Source organism: Gobio gobio, assembly GCF_949357685.1.
Source record: "Gobio gobio genome assembly, chromosome: 24".
In the NCBI taxonomy this organism is placed as follows: Eukaryota; Metazoa; Chordata; class Actinopteri; order Cypriniformes; family Gobionidae; genus Gobio; species Gobio gobio.
In genome coordinates, this window is record NC_137120.1 from 11330358 (window position 1) to 11348636 (window position 18279).

The 18279-nt window shown below is 38.4% G+C and overlaps 1 protein-coding gene across 2 annotated transcripts; it reads right to left on the reverse strand.

Moving 5' to 3' along the window:
• Positions 1-2633: 2633 nt before the first annotated feature.
• Positions 2634-16975, reverse strand: LOC307120380 (uncharacterized protein). 2 transcript variants are annotated; one of them, XR_013815782.1, is made up of 7 exons: positions 16805-16975; positions 15452-15781; positions 7972-8301; positions 6137-6252; positions 5999-6024; positions 3530-4476; positions 2634-3390 (listed from the first exon to the last, which is right to left on the reverse strand). XR_013815782.1 is itself a non-coding variant. In XM_079807398.1 (6 exons), the coding sequence occupies exons 1-5, from the start codon at positions 16854-16856 to the stop codon at positions 6016-6018; spliced, it is 837 nt and encodes a 278-aa protein (XP_079663524.1). In that variant the 5' UTR covers positions 16857-16975; the 3' UTR covers positions 2634-4476; positions 5999-6015. The 2 variants fall into 2 exon arrangements, 1 of the variants encoding a protein (XP_079663524.1); XM_079807398.1 differs by having other exon boundaries at positions 2634-4476.
• Positions 16976-18279: the final 1304 nt, after the last annotated feature.

Consider the following 18279-nt stretch of genomic DNA (forward strand, 5'->3'; position numbering starts at 1 on the left):
GGCATTTTGTCTATACTGCGGTTTGCCCTGTGGCTGACTGCCCTGTTTCAAGAGGCGTGTCTGCTGTGAGACTTCAGTAAAAACGCCCACTGTTGTGATTGGCTGACATCTTTGCATTTGAAATGAGCGGAGGGGGCGTGGTTTAACGAGGTCTACGACGCACGAGCTGCTGCCAGAGAGACGGATGGACCTGAGTTCACTTCACATCAGTTCTCAGCATGTCTCAGTTCAGGGTGAACTGTTGTAGTTACTAGAATATACTTCAGGTTATTCGTTTATTTCTAGTCTGAGGGGCTGTCACTCATGTCAGAAAGTTGGTAACTTTAGTAAATTATGGATCAGCGCTGACTCGAGACGCGAACCGTTTAGAACGATTCAGTCCGATTTGGTGAACTGGTTCGGTTCACTAAAAAGAACCGATTCAAAAGAATGATTCGGTCGCGAACCAGACATCATGGAGACGGAGCGATTGCTAACAAAGTTATTTATAGTAACTACTGAGTTATGAGAGCGCTGTCTGTCAGCGCAAGTTTATTGTGTTTGTATCTGAGAGTTCTGAATAAACACGAGTCCCAGGCTTCATCATTATTCTACCAACTTTGTAACACATGCAATGTACCATTACAGCGAGATGAACGAGTTAGTAAGTTTGATTAAAGTATTATTTCTAGATATGTTCCAATCATATGAAAAGCGTCAGTGACGCACATTGAGTAACTTACACAGCGCAAACAAAGACACAACAGCAGTAATCGAATGTAATCCAGTTTATTGTGGGGAAAGCTGCCTAGCCTAGCCGGATACCCTCACGCTTACCCCCCTTCTGCTTAATCTCACGCCGCGTTTGGTGCCTCCGCTGTGGGCCAGATGCAGTACTGGGGGTCGGGGATGTTGAAGGCCGAGCTTCGGCGTGCGTGAGGTTTATCTCTAAAGATGTGGCTCTGCCGATGTTAAGCAGAATCTCCCGACTGTATGCACATTTAAGAACAGATAGACGCGACGAGGACGTACAAAAACACTGACTCACAAGATAGAAAACACGAAAACACCATTCTGTCGGGAGAAGCCGCAGTGTGTGCACGAATAATAAATAATTAGCTACACATAAGAAATCACTGATCACAGATCAGAAGGAACTGAAAAAAGACTTCTATTTTCATTTGTACATCCAAACACTGAGAAACTGCCAGCGTTCACTCGTTCACAAGCCGAGGACAATAATATAGCGTTTGCATGGGCGTGCCAGATTCTCTGGGCGGAGGAAAGGGAGGTAACCGTTCCTGCTTGGACGTCAAACCAGGAGACTTCAGGATTGGCTAGTCTGGCCTGTCATTTTCTCAAAGGCAGAGAAAGACAGCCAGAACTCGGTTTTACACCGATCAACATTTCTATCCACTTGGGGACAATATTCAGGCTAGGGGAACTCATATTAATGTTGAAATACCTCATAAAATAAAAATTTCATGCCATGGGACCTTTAACAGATGAGTTTTGTGTCGTACGATCCAAAGTTCTGTCTAGCCAGCACCTGGTACACACACTCACTCCAGTCCGCTCTTTTTATTGCGTTTAACGCAGCTGTTGTCGTTTTTTTGTCTGGCAGTAGCAGCAGGTATGCGTAAAATTTCAATTTGGAGCCTGTACTCCGTCGATTCTGGCACCCAAAATCACAAAAAGATGACATTTTGAGCTCTGATGCTGGTTTGTATTGGCCGCCTCCAGTTTTTCCTTTGTTTTGCCTCCAGCTAACGCTGTGACGTAATTGTTGGCGCAAAAAGGGTCTATACAGAAGTGACTTAAACTGCAATTCATCGACTGGCCACTAGAGACAGGCTCCAGAAGGGAGCAGAATCTCATTGAGCCCCATGTTAAAATGCCCAACTTTACAGCAGAAAAACATGTTTACAGCCTGGTACAAATTGTGGTTTTGGTCTATATATATATATATATATAATTTTGCCCTTTATTTGCCCTAAAAAATGTTTTATAACTCATTTGTTTATATTACATAAAGCCTTAAAGTTCTGCATAATTAAGGGCATGGCCACTGGCCATTTTGAGTGACAGGTGGATAGCCATTTTTCTGCTGTCTGTTAGTCATCACATCACCTCAGCCTCACCCACGTCCCGCCTTTTTGCCCATTTTCTGTTGTCCGGGAGTGACTAAAGGCAACGGCCAGCTCGACCTTATTTTATGCCTCAAAACTGCTCATCAGAATCCTATGGGTGCCGTCACAGATACTACGTCCATATTTTTTTACAGTCTTTGGTATTACCGTATACCGGCATATGTCTATAAACCAGTTTTCATTTTTTACAGCAAATTTTGATTTAGTTTTAGTCATGCCCTGTAGTTTTAGTCATATTTTAGTCACCTGAATTGTTTTTAGTTTTAGTCTAGTTTTAGTTGACTAAATATCATAAGATTTTAGTCGACTACATCTACAGTAGATTTAGTCATCCAAAATCGAATGAGTTTAGTTAAATTGTAATGCATTAATTGAGCATTTAAGAGTTACATAACCGACTGTTACTTAAACACATGTCAAAACTGACATTGACATAATTGTGTTTTTGACTGTTCAAGCGCAAAAAAAAATACGAAAGAGAGCTCAATTCACTTTTTTTTTACATTTTACATTTTTTACATAATGTTGTATTTCTGTTTTAGTTAGTATATCAGGTTAAGCTAAAGCTTCAAATAAGTTTTATTTTTATTTGAAGTAATGAATATTTTTTAATGGTTTTAGTTACACTATTATAACCCTGACACTTTATTGAATAATATGTGTCAAATACTGTTCTTGGTCTTTCCTCCTGACTATGAATTAAATGGGAATGAAATGACAGTTTATTGTGTAACCAAAAATGTATAATGCGTGACTTTTAATTATAACAAGCTCGAAATGCACTGTGACTCTTATTTTGAAATGTCTGCGCTTACTTTTGCAGTTGCAGCTGCTCATTCAAGTTCAGATGAGGGAGATAAAATATGCATTGTTACAACCGTATAAAACATATTACCATATAAACATTGTAAAGTAAACACTGTAATTTTTCCTCAGCTTTAGTAATCAAATTACCTAGCATAAATGTGCCCTATTCATTGATTGAACCGCTCTGAAGCGCTGTTGCTTGAGCCTGTTGACAGCCGCATTTTCCCGCGTTTAGATCAGCACGTTACAATTCGTGAAAATTAATCATCAACGAAATTAACACCTGTGGGATTACAAATTTAAGAAAGTACATTGTATTTAGCATTTAAGGTCAAATTGATGAGATCAGATTCTTCCAGGCCAGTTCCTGTTTCTAAAATGAGCACCATTTGTCTTTAATGACTTTTGGAGCCCCTGAGTGGTAGGCTGATTGAATCTATGCATTTGATTGACACTGTTATGCTGAGTGATTGGATTAGCATCTATGCATTTGATTGACACTGTTATGCTGAGTGATTGGATTAGCATCTATGCATTTGATTGACACTGTTATGCTGAGTGATTGGATTAGCATCTATGCATTTGATTGACACTGTTATGCTGAGTGATTGGATTAGCATCTATGCATTTGATTGACACTGTTATGCTGATTAAATCAGGCATTGTATTGCTTAGAGTGTCTCCTCCCCTGCAGTATAATCCCTCCCCTTGAAATGTATATAAAATACAATGTTCAACTGGCTTTAGTCAGACTTGGAACCTCAGCGGAAAGACAGCACGTTTTTCTCAATAAAGAATCCTGCTGAAAAACCTATCCAAGTTCTCCTGGTCTCTACTTCAAGAAACAACAGAAGTTCACAACACACTGCTGTAAACATCCTCTAAATAGTGTGAGTAGTGTTCACCCTGAAGAGTCCAAATAAATGTGCACTTTAAATGTCCAGTTAGTGTACGTATAGTAGGGCTGGGTAAAAAATATCGATTTCTCGATTTTAATCGATTCTCACTTTTACAAAACAATATCGATTCTTAAATCCCAAGAATCGATTAGTCATCCTGTTTTCAGTTAGTAGCGCACCTCCCATCCAATAAATCGCAATAATCTTTGTGCTTTATTACTATTGATATGAAACAAAGTCTCAGATTTTAGATTACGTCCATTTTTGACGAAATTCAAAAGCATAAATACCGCTTTGGCGCTGTGGCGCGAGATCACTCTGCCGCAGCTCAGCTCAAGAGAACCGGCAGCACTGAGCGCACATGAACGGAAGGGGGGGTCGTCGCTGCGGCTCCACTTCGCCTCATCAGCTCTCCGGCTACGTGGGTTCCAGGGGTATTCTGTCACGGTTCTGTTAGTTTGGACTTTTTGCGTCTCTTCTCCCTGAGTTAGTCGTTAGTTGTCTTGGTCACTCATTATATTCAGCTGTCTGAACTTAATTCGCCTCCATCAAGTTTATCCACACCGCCTGTTCGTGACACATTCATCTCATGGGCAGGAGTCATCACTTTAGCATTATTCTCAATAAAGGAACGAATCCTCCTGTAAGAAGATATACAGATTCACAGACGGTAAAAGAGAAGAACAGCACTGATGATTCATACACACACATTTCTTTCAGTGTTTCCAAAATATATAGTAGTTTTCTTTTCCTCAATATTAAACACAATGTGAAAGAGCCATTAAATATCTAATGTAATTCCATTCTTTGACACTGGGTGGAGTGTGGGTCTAATGAGTACATATGTAGCCAGAGGGTAAAACAAGTCAGGTGTGTCATGGAGGGAAGCACATTTTTTGACGTGTCAGGACGTGCAGGTGGAAGCTTGTGGGATTACTATGTGTTTGAGCATTGGAACTGTGAATTTAAAAGTATATCATTGAGCTCTGTGATAAACAAAGTTGATAAATGCAGCACTGGACTGGAAGTGTGTCTTTTGGATCTCACATGTCAACAACCATACAACATCTCTGTGACGAGATGGTTTATCTTCAGTCTGATAAACTGAATAACAGTTTTATACTACAGTAATATAAAATGTTTGCATGCCATATTATCTGAAGCATTGAGAATTACAAATGCAACATTCTGGAAGAATTGGGGTTTTTCTAATAGTGATTGTCATTTTATATTGTGACTTATTACTTTAATGTTACACTCTGACCATAGACCAGAGTCATAACAGCCTATGGGCAAGTAATTGTATGCGTTTTTCAAATCTTTCAATCTAACGGAAAAAATTTACTCACACAATTTACATTTGAACTCGAGGAGAGACAACAGAAAAACATGCGGAGAGTATCAGCTTTTGTTTCTGCTGAACACTGTGAGTGTGTGTTAGAAATCAGGAATGGTGAGAGAACATTGTTCTTGGTAAGTTTTTCCTCTTCAAACTAAACTTTGGTCTTGAACTTAAATCCCATCTGACTAGCACTTCCCATAATGTTTACGCAATGTTTACACTTTTGTGACTGTTTGAACACATTCGACCACATGAGCATTTACACTACTAAAGGAATCTGGTTGAATGCGTTTTCGACTACCTCTGGAAGTGGTTGAAAGTGGACAAGCTCAAAACGTTTTTAGGCCCTGTTTACACCTGTATTTAGCGTCGTCGCCTTGTGATCCGAATATTGAATTTGAATATAGTATTTGAAAAACAGTAGGCGAAAATGACTACTTCCGGCGAGATTCTGAAGTGTGCATACGATGGACACTTTACTATCCCATTTGGCCACGGGAGACGATTTATGAATGGAGGTGATGGGACGCATCTGACGCTGGTAGGTCACATGATCATGACAACATGGCGGATACTGTACTTCCGAATTACATTCATTCATACTATATAGAACGCACTTTTTTAACGGTCGCGAAGATCCTTCAAATTCAAATGTAGTACCTACTCAACAGGTACGCGATTTCGGATGCAGCCAAGATGTTTCTATAATACTCCCCCAGAGCCGTGACTCAAAACTGTTAATATGATCCAAACCATGAGTTTTGTAATCCGTTGAACCACTACCAATTGGATATGCACTGAATGAGGCTTTAGTAGCTTACCAGATTATCGTGCTGGCTCACAGGGTCTGTTTGAACAATAATAACAAACTCAATTAAACACAGATCACTTAATCAGAATAAGTTGCAAATATTCTTTACAATCTCCATCTTGTTAAATCAGCTGTATGTAATACTCACAATCATTTGAGGCTTGTGATAGTAAATCGCTCCAACAGCAGCAGCAGCGACAAGCAGCAGAACAACAATAACTATTCCAGCTATAGCACCTGAAGACAGACCTGAACCTGGAACAGCTGAAGACAGACAGTCAATTATTACTAGAGAGCGACTGATATCAACTTCAACAATATCTTTGCCTGACATTTACACCTTTTGATATTTACTTTGGTCAATTGTATGACCTTGAGTTAGCTAATAAATGGCAGCATCTTCTAAAATGTATAACAGCAGCTAAAACAGCATCACAGCAGTGTGCACTTAATGTTCACAGAAAAACTAATGTTATGCATTTATAATGTTAATAACTTTAGACCTGTTAACAGCATGCGTTTGTTGTGACATTGCGTGTAATGGCGAGTTCACACTGCACGATGTTAGGCCCGATTTTCACTCGCCAGGTTTCGCAAAATCGCAGACAAATGCCCGAAGTCGGAGGCAAATCAGTGCTTCACAGATCACAGATCCGAGAACGGAGAATCACAGAGGGAGAATCACAGATCCGACACCCGTGAGATATTTGCCATGCTAAATATCTGGACCTGTCGGCGATTTAAAATCCTGCTGTGTGACGTGTTCTGACTGAAAATTACATCGGCGATGACCTACAGCCAATGAGAGAGAGCAAGATACAGGGCAGCGAGAAGTTCGGGGAGGTGGTATAGACCAAAATATCAGTATTTTTATAGATATATTTGATATTCTATCAAACAGAAACAAAGAAAAAGCATTTGCTTGACCAGCTGCAACAGCAGCACATTGCAAAATTCAAGTGTATAGCGTCAGTTCTGGCAGGGTCACGTTAGTCAAGCTCACATCAGCTGATCACGTCTACCTATAGGAATACAACGTCTATCACAGCATACATATATAAGCCCCTTCAGTACTATCAGCAGCTATCAAGTTTCTCCAGAGCTCATTTACCCTCCTCCATCCCCAGCTCCTCCTCTCGTCCAGTCAGGATTTGGTATTCTAATTCCCCCTGAATCACACTAAATTACTGAATTATTTTGTACATTTAATATCAACATTAATGATATGCAATACGTTATGTCGGTTCTGTTCTGTTTACCCTAAGGTGGGTTATTGCTGCTCTCCCTGCTCTTATCCATGCTAGGCTGCACCATTTCGTCCTCCATAATCTTTTTTTCTTTTTCCTGTTTTTGCTGAAAATCAGCGCACAGACGATTTGGATCGCAAGCTTCTTGCAGGATATCATTTTTAATAATTCCAATCTGACGCATGCATGATCTTGTGTTATTTCCTCATCACTTCTCATGTTAGTTTACGGGCGAGACAGAGTTGTCTGTGATTCTTCCTATTGTAAAGTCATGCAGTGTGAAACCTCCTGTTGCCGATCCATAGAGTGTGAACACAGCCATGACTGAATGCTACCCCAGATAGTCATGCAGTGTGAAAAGAACAGTCATTTGATGAATGATTTTCAAATTAATTGAAATCGAACCGCAATCGCGATTTGGGTTAATGGGTGTAATAGTAATATTTCAAATTTTTATTTAGCAATAATAATAATCATAATAATTATTATTAGCCATATAAATATATAAACACAAAATGTTATATACACACTTTTCATTTGTAAAAAATAATATATAAATCGCATTTTAACCAGAATAATCGCAATTAGATATTTTCCCCAAATCGTGCAGCCCTAGTGCAGTGTGAACTCAGCATAAACTTGATGTGCATGTGAAGGTGATAGAATTAATCTCAATTAATACTGAGTGAGTAAAAAAAGAGCTATAATTAGCTCATGGGAACTAAATTATACTCACTAACAGTAACTCCGAAGCGCTTCACACTGATATCGCTGTTGATGCGACGAAATCTGAAGCTGGTCATCTTTAGTTCATAAAGTCCAGAGTCTTCAGCTCTGCTGTTTGTGATGGTCAGAGATCCAGTCTGAAGATCCAGCTTCAGTCTGTCTCTGAAATTCTCTTCACACTGATCATCTTCACAGATCTTACCATGATACCCAGTGATTTCAGCGATGGCAATGCCATTAAAATACCACGTCATCTTATCATTTGGTTTCCTTGCTACACCAGGATCTAAAGTAACAGATTCTCCCACGTTCAGTGATTTTTCATCTTGTTCTGTAGCACCTGAAACACAAACCAACAGATGATTGAAGGAGCTTTTTGAAAACAAAACAACAAAAAAACGTGAAAGCACTGTGGATATGAGAACAATTTATCATGCTCTTTGAAAAGGAACATTTATTTGTTTTGCACACATTTTGAATTATACAGTATTTTAACAGGAAGTGTGTTTTCAAAGAGATTAAAGGGTTACTTCAGCGATTTAGCATTAAGCTTTGTATCAGTAGAAACCCGGTAGTATATTCGAATTATCGTACTTTTCCCCCTCATATCCCCCTGAGGCGAGAGAATTATGCATTTCATTTCTGGAAAAAATCCTCAGATGACGCAAATATCGTCATTTTGCGTCATCTGAGGATTTTTTGGCCAGAGGCTAGAGACTACAGCCAGTAGAGTAGGAGCTGTTTTCAACCCGCCCACAGGGGAGGGATCTCGCTCACAGAATGTAAATGCGCACGGCTGCTCGGCTCGGGCATTCATAACGGAGCAGTGCGGAGCAAAGTGAGTGTTTCAACTTTTCAATGAATTCCTATTAGGGCTGAACGATACATCGAATTTTCATCGTCATCGCGATATGAACTCGCACGATGAACACATCGCAACAGACAGCCTGACACGATGAATAAGGGAATACAGTTTATTACATGCGCCAATCTGAGTAACGTATTCTGAATACTTGGATTACTTCCACATTGAATTGCATTGTATAAGTTAGGGTTGTGCCGATGGACGATGCTGACCGACATCACGATGGAGCGCCACCATCGTGATGCCCCGCCCCCGTTGCGAGTCTGTTGTGAGTGCGACACACACAAATCCTCTTCTATAGTATTAATTAAACTAAACATTTAGCAGGGATTCCTCTGTAAATTAAATTGAGAATGTAACTAATGCATATATGCTATTTTAAATACTGTAGTCTATGCCAGATATATATAGCCTACATTTTGAAATTATTTGAGGCTGAAACATCCATAAGCATGCGTGTTTATTTAAGCACTTCCGTCAGTGAAACAACACAGCCTATAAAACATTTAAACGATTTTCAGTAAATAATGGTAACCTCAAGAATATAAGAAAATTAATTAGTTAGAAAAATATTTGATTCATACTATTTCCCCGCAAAGATGCGTCATATACCGCTCTGCGCTTTGAGAGGAATGTGGGACACAAGCTGGATAGACCTTCTCGAATATCTTCATCTTCATATGTTCTACTGATGTTGCAAAGCAACACTTGTTGTAAAAGGTCTGAAGAGCGAATTTTATCTTCCACGGGGTCAAGACATTTAGGCAATCTTTGATTATTCACTGCCAGAGAAAACGAAACTAAAATCACCGGCGCGCGCGAAATGCGCTATTCAAATAAACCACACTTGACGCGCCTTACCAAGTTTAATAACAAACTGTGTTAAATAAAATTTGAAGTAATAAGGTATTCGTCCTACAGTGTTTTTTATACTTTACCACAGTAAAGGATGTGAATAGTTATAATATACTTAATTATAAGCAAACGAAAGGAAGAAACTTTTATAATCCCCTGTGAACATGGGTGCGACGCGAGTGAAGATTTGGGAAAAGAAACGAGATGTCCATGTCCATTGGGATAAAATGGACTAGGCCTATTGTTAAAATTCACGGAAAGTCGAGTGACCAGATCCAGATCCAGATCCAGATCGCAAAACAGAATGAAAAAGTGCTCTCTGACCATTAATTCCTTTCTAGGCTAAGCTTTGTGCTTCACTCCTGTGGTAATATTCATGTGAAACAACATTCACATACAAAACACTGGGTTAGTAAAATAACGAAGTAATTTTTTTTTAAAGTAGAAAATAGTATTTATGTAAAGAGATATATTAAAATAAAAAGAGCTCAACTCTTAAGTGGAAGGAACCCATTTTTTCCCCTCACGTGCAAACTAGCGGATGAGTCATTATTTGGGTTAGTAAAAATAACGAAATTATAGTTTTAATAGAATAGTAGCTATTTATGTAAAGATAGTATATTATCTACCTATTTACCCCCCCCCCCCCCCCCCCAAAAAAAAAACCTAAAACGACGATATCATCGACCATCACGATGTTTTACTGTAAACATCGTCAACTGCCAATTTAGGGGACATCGCCCAACCCTAGTATAAGTGTAGGAATGCGGCCATCAAATCCTGCTTACTAAACATATATTATAAAATATTTAGCTAACGTCAAACGGCTCTTGGGCTAGTAAATCAGCACATAGGAGAATGTAAAGTTGCACGTCAACTAAGCAGGAGCACAGGCAGTGGTCGGCCAAAACACTTTTTTTCAGCCTGGTCTCATTGCGAAAATGTACCTCTGGCAACGTTTTTGCAAACCCCAAAATACGTACCAATATGTACATATCACTGCAGTTTCAAAGTGATATGTCCACTGGGTGCCGCCAAAAGCTTCGTTTTTTTCCCCGGAACAGATGAGCGTCAATCTGACGTTTTGTGACATTGTTTTTTAACGTACACGTACACCTACACTAAACCCTAAACCTAACCGATAGTGTTAACAAAAGCAAATGTGACAAAAATACAATAGTAACCATGTCTTGTTAGCTTGTGTGAACTCATCTTTGAGCTCTTTTATCATGACTTGTCTTTCACGGGATTCGTACCTGAGCTTTCATTATTACAAGTACAAATCTGTACCAGCTGAGCTACTGAGCAAACTTATTATATAAAAAAAGCCGAGCATATGGAGCAGATTAAGTGACGCAAACTCCAAAATGTATTCATTTACATGGGAAAAAAAAAAACGATAAAAAGTGCTTGCTGTTTTACTGCCTCTAGTGTTCATTTCACTTTGAAACTGCAGAGATATGTACTTATTGGCACGTATTTTGGCGGTTTGCAAAAACGTTGCCAGAGGTACATTTTCACAATGAGACCAGGTTGCTTTTTTTGTATGTGAATGCTGTTTTACGTGAATATTATGACACGAGTGAAGCACAAAGCTTTATTTAAAAATAAATAATAGGTTTGCAATTAAATGTTACATCACAGCCAATATTAGTTAAAGAAAAAATGTGTTTATATTTCCCCACAGACGTGCGTCATACCTCTTTGTGCTGAAAGGGATGACACGAGCAGGAAAGAAGCATCGTTTTCTAATATCTTCATGTTTTCTCCTGATGTTCCAAAACTGATAGGCTACTTGTAGTAAAATGTGAAGAACAGAATTATCTTCCGCAGGGTCAAGAACTGAGGCTTTGTCTGATTATGCGCTGTGAGAGAAAGCGAAACTAAAAATCGCCGGCGTGTATGAAATAGCCTACGCCTACACATAAACTTGACCAAGTCTAATAGCAAGCACAAACTGTGTTAAATAAAGTAAATTTAGAAGTAAAATGTATCTGTCCTACTCCGTTTTCTACTTTACCACAGTAAATGATGCGAACAGCCTACTCCTAAATAAATCAAACAAGGAAGAAACGTTTTATCCCATGTGAGAGACGTAAATGAGGATTTGGGAAAATAAATAAGAGATTCCATGTCCAGTAGAATAAAATGGAGTAAGCCTATGTTAAATTCGTGGAAAATCGTGTGACCAGATTGATAGCAAAACGCAAGCAAACTTAAATTTGGCTCACCACACCTTCCTCTCTCGTTCGGCATGAATCCATTTGTTTCCATGCATTATTATTTATATTTCGATTAGCCTATTTACAGATATTTATTTAAAATGTTTTACAGGCTGTAGTAGGCTATGTTGTTTCACTGACGGAAGTATGCCTACTAAAATAAACGCACGTTTGAGCCTTATTTTTTATTTTCAATATTCAATATTTTATTTTATATTTATACACCTCAATCTCAATTAAATAGCCTACATTTTGAAAATAAAATATAAACGAATAATATATTTAACGAATATATAGCCTAACGAATTTATATATATAATAGGCTATATAAAAAAATATAGGCATGCATGCGTAGCCGCCACCCCAACCACCGCGCCACTGCACAGTTGCACTGCCGTGTTATATTTCGTTCTCCCTTCTCTTTCTTTAATATGAAATGCTGTTTGAATTTCCAAGATAGAAACGTTTTCTTGCCCTGGCTCTGTTGTTCTGGCTCCATCTCTACAGCTCCCGCTGCTCCTCTTCCGACTCCATTGTGACTGATCACGCAAACCGTGCATTTTTTCGTTTTCATTTTGGGGCTTCTGAGAAATGCATTTAGTTGCCTTAATTTATTTAGATAGTAAATAAACTCATGTATTCTAAATATCAACTATTTAAATTGTAACTGTAACGGAATACAGTTATGTATTCTAAATACATAATGCCGGTACATGTATTCCGTTACTGCCCAACACTGAACACGACCTATTAAAGCACTAAGACATGGGAACAGTAGGCTATAGCTAGCATTCACATTTGAATATTTATCGCAAGTCATATCGTCATCGCAATATTAAACAATGTTATCGCACATCGCAGCTTTTCCTCATATCGTGCAGCCCTAATTCCTATGAAAGTTAAGCTGCCATATGCGATCTGATAACGCACCAGACTGGACACGCGTCGTGAATGACTGCCGTGCTTACCTCAGCTCTGCTCAGCTCTTCGCTCTCGTGATGAATGAAATCTGACTCCTGCTGCGTTTGTGCCGTGACTTTCGTTCGGCTCACTCACTTTATTGAAAAGACATATTGTAGTGTTTATTCTCTAACTGAACAAAATTATTTTATTACTATGAAAAACAAAACGACGGTGGGGGCGGTGTAATGGTGGGCAAGTGATAACCAATAGCCATGGCTTTGGGAGTGGCCTCGTAGGGCAGCGAAGCAAGTGCATTCTGGGAGTTGTTGTCTTTCATCCACAGTCTAGAAGGCACCAAATTCAAAAATAATTTCACATTACTACTACATAAATGACCCAGTTTAAATACACATTCATCTTCCCAGCGCTGAAGTGCCCCTTTAAGTATTTACTGCATTAAAATAGAATAAATCCTGTTTAAGATGCATTTTGGTCAATCGGATCACAAGTGGACGACGCTAAACACAGGTGTAAACGGGGTCTAAAATGTTTTGAGCCTGTCCACTTTCGACCACTTCCAGAGGTAGTCGAAAACACATTCGACCAGATTGTTTTCGTAGTGTAAACGCTCATGTGGTTGAATATGTTCAAACAGTCACAAAAGGCCGTCACCGTTCCTGATTTCTAACACACACACTCACAGCGTTCGGCTGGTTTTGCGCCTATCAGAAACAAAAGCTGATGCTCTCTGTGTGTTTTTCTGTTGTCTCCAGGCACATTCATATGTAAATTGAATAAGTTTAATCTGGCGATTATACCGAAAGATCTGAAAAACACCACATTTACTTACCAGCCCATAAACCCTCCCCTCGAAGAAATCAGGACAGAAGAGGTTGAAAGTGGAAAAAAACAAGTGATTAAAGTGATTAAAATACCAGGTGTAAACGGGAATGTGTCTCCCTTGTCTACTTGTGATCCGATCGACCAAAACACATCTTAATACCAGGTGTAAACAAGGCATAAGAGAAAAGAACATGGCAAGAATGTTATTACACAGCTCTGAGGAATATTTGATTCTGATTGGTCAATCGCGCATTCCAGCGGTATGTTATAGAGTCTGGGAAACTACGTCATTGCGCATTGCATTATGGGTAGTCGCCGCCATGTTTTAGGACACGCTCAGGAGCGTACAATGATAACAAATGCGAATCACCAGAGGAAAAAACGACTGTATTTACTTTAATACTTTTTAAGATCTCTTGCTTGCACTCACTTATAATAAATGGACTAATATTCGAATCTCTAACGTACATGAGCGCTCAGTCGTGCGGCCAGGATACTGCACATATTCATCACGTTTCATACAATGAGAAATCAGACGGCCGCCTTCTATCGCACCACACATTGGTTTGTCTTTTGCAGTTTATTTTTTAATAGCCTAACTAAAAAGTCTGTATCTTATATATAAAATAGTAAATATACTTATAGCTTGATCTCAGCCAGTGGATCATTTATACAATCAACATAGCCTATATCATATCGCCCTAATTCCTTAACGTGCATTAAAGGATAACAGATTATGGCTCGTAATGCAGCTTTGAAATGATTTGTATTTGAAAGCGCTTTAGCCTACAGTACTAAAAAGTTTTACTGGACTTAAATGGAACAAGTACAAGATTTCGTTCTACTGAGAGAAGCTGAACAATGAAGCATTTCCAGACGCGTTTCATGCACTATTTATGGTGTGAGCACATTCAAGCGGTTCAGAAAATATTCATCTGTAATATATCTGTTATAAATAATAAATACAAATTATAAAGACACATTTTGGCTAAGTTGTTTATTTCCGAGTGTTATGCTGCCTTCACGTGCTCTCGGAATTATCGTGAATAGGAGTTTCCTTGGTAAAAATTGCACATGAACGCCCTCCACTTTTGAAATATGAATGGGATGAGCTCGTAATCACCACTTCAGAAGTGGGAATTGTCAAATTTCCGATAGCACGTGAAGGTAGCATTACTTTCACTTACTCTTATTATTTCCAAGCTGGTAAACTGAAATATTGCGCGTGATTTGAGATGTTTTCCACGCAGGTTGTAAAAGAGCGGCTATGACAGTTCATAACACAGCAAGCGGTGACCATTCAAATGTGTTTTTAACTGTATAATACAAGTTTTAAAGTCTACCTCCACTACTACTCATTCTCTAATGTAGTGCAGTGTCCTAAAGACCACGAATGCATTGCGTTGCTGACGTCACGTTCCCATTCTCTATTCCCAGATAACAACCACCAAAGTGAATAACAAACCGCTCATCCAGGTACTATGGCCAGAACTTTACTTGATAAAGTTTTAAATATGGATATTTTTCTTACACAACCGCATCGTTTCCCTTCAGAAGGCCTTTATTAACACCCGGAGCCGCGTGGAGCACGTTATTTGACGGACAGATGCATTTTTATGGACTTCAAAAACAGCTACAACTACTGCTATTATAAAGCTTGGCGTCGGGGTCCTGATCACTCAGTCTGGGTTTATTCTGTGATAACAACCGACTGGATGTACATCATCCCTTACTAAAAATGTTTAAAAATCTGTAATTTAAACCTATTTAACTTACTTTTAAACATTCATGAAATGACTCACCATAAAAAGTAACATTGAAGATCTTTTCGTTGATGCTGCTGCTGCTGATGAGTTTCAGCTCAAAGAGTCCTGAGTCTGTGATTCTGGTGTTTGTGATGGTCAGAGATCCAGTCTGATGATCCAGCTTCAGTCTGTCTCTGAATCTCTCATCTCCATCTTCACACTGAACATCTGTACAGGCATCACTGAGATCTCCACTGATTTCAGCTATTCGAATGTCATTGAAATACCATTTAATATCCTCTTGTTGGCTTGTGTGAACATTTGTCGGTAGAGTGACTGAATCTCCCGCCATCACTGACACTTCGACATAATCAACATCAAAAAAACCTTAAAAAGAAATTACGTACAGTTAATTTTGAGACAAACAAAAATAAACAACAGGTAAGTGCAGTGAAAATGTCTAGAGAAATATGTCTGGATTCATTGTCAGGGTTTCTGCAGGTTTTATGAAGGTGAATTTAAGACTTATTTAAAAACCAATTCGACAAAAATCATTGGATAAATTGAAGGGAACATAACATGTCAATATGTTCTCTAAATCTAAATGTCTAGGAAGCACACAATGAGTTATATTAGATTTGAATGGCAGCAGAGAACACAATGGCAGCAGAGAAGAGGAGACACACTTTCCAACAAAAATATAATGTATTGGAGTTAAATGATGACAGGAGTTTATAAAATGATAAAAGCTTGATCAAGGTATTAATTTTGACCTAGTAAGAAATGCAGTGGCAAATGGCAATAGATGATATTTGCACTAAGTGAAAATAGTGATATTCTACCATGTAGAAGTAGCAGTTCTTTGCAATATGTGTAAATAGTAATTGCTATTTATACTTTATCGTGGCAGATACATACTATCTGCACCTCAGTATTGTTGTACATTAACAGGATGCAATAATAACTGTAAATTATTATTATTTATTAAAAGTATTAAATGGATGCCTCCTTAATGGGACAATAAAAGCCCTCCCTATACCTAACCAATACATACTTCTATTATTATTAAACAGTCATTATGCACTTTATTTTCACCTTTAGAACATTTTCTTCATTTTTATTGAAAGTAAATTGTGATATGTGATGGGAAAACGAAGGATAGCAAAATCAGGCGGATCAGAACACATGTACGTCGACCGCGTCAAGACCTTTCTCCACGAGGCTCTACTTACCACGCCACTGCAGACGTGATAACATTTGGATCTTTTCTTTTATTGTTATGATTTTTTAAATCCTGCGTGGAGCTGGCATAAACAGGCACTCCGAAATAGGCAGCTGTAGCAAGGCGAATCTGAAAACAAAACTGTGCTAATTTATCGTAGGCATGCAGAGAGAACAATGTCTCCTTACCGTGGTCGAATAAAAACAGTAACACCAAGAACACATTTAAAACAATCGCCATTTTCAAAAAACACACAAAAAATCCATTTCTTTTTTTACAGTCTGATGTAGACAAGTTAAAAAAAGGTATCTTGCGAATGTTTTCACTCGCTTTCTTCTTCTTCTTTATTTTTGGCGGTTGGCAAACCAGCTTTTGGAGCACTACCGCCACTGACTGAACTGAGGTGGGAATAATATTCAGAGCAGGGCCATGTTTTTGGAGAGTCCGAAATTGTTCTCCTTCTTATTGTTTAGGTATTAAGAACATTATTAAAGGATTGAAAAGCAAAACCAGTATCTTTTAATTTGGAGTTATTCAAATACAAGTGTAAAAAGAAAATCGCTTTTTGATTTAGTAAACAGTTGGCAAAAGCAAAATATTTATGGTATACCTCTATTTTAAATTAAATGAATCAAATTTTAGGCAAGCAACAGACAAATGAAGATGATACAATGACACAACATAAAAGAAGAATTAGCCTAATTAACCTATATGCAGAAAAAAATGCTAAGGGTGCTTTATTAGATCCAGAGTGAAGTGGCTATTCAGGGAGAAAAAATGCTGCATATTTTATTTAATTTATAAAAGAAAAGAGGGAACGCTAAAATAATATCTACTCTATATATTGAGGGCAATTTGGTCACAAATGAAGCCAGTGTTTCTCATTTTGTTTCCAGTTTTTACTTACAGCTCTACTTCTTCTTTTAAACCACAGTTTTCTGAAAGCTTTTTTTGAGAGGGTTCAAGCATTCACAGCTATTATAAGTGATGGAAATCTGTCATCTTGTAAGATGGATTTGACCTAGGAAGAGTTTGATTATTCAGGTTCCTCTCAATAAAAGCCCAGGTCCAGATGGACTGCCTTTTGAGTCCTACATGGTCTTTTGGCAAGACATAAAAAAAGTTTGTCTTTGAACCTAACAAAGATTCCTTGTATTTCGATAACTGACGCCCTTCCCTTTACACAAATAGATTGAAACCCATGCTTAGAAGAAATTGTCTCTGTTTCCCATTCTGGCCTTATGAAAGGTGTTACTGTCAGCTGTGGGTACCATTATGCACCAGCAGATGGCAGCCCGTCCCTTACTGTCACCATGAACTGTTTTGACTCCATTTCCCAGAACTCTCTGCTAAAAAAAAAATATTGTCAGAATCAGAAAATCAGAAAGAGCCTTATTGCCAAGTGTGCTTGCACACACAAGGAATTTTTCTTGGTGCTGAAGCTTCCAGTGCACATATACAATACAAACACAACAAGAACATAGTAATACAAATTCTAAGAATAAAAGATCACAGTTACGTTTAGTCAGACTAAACATTTACAGATTATGAACATATTTACAGTATTTGAGTAGTATGAATATATAAATATAAATAATCTCCTGAGTTTAGAAGATTGCACCAAAGAGTCAGAGTATTGCACTTTAGGGAAGGGGGGGGGGGG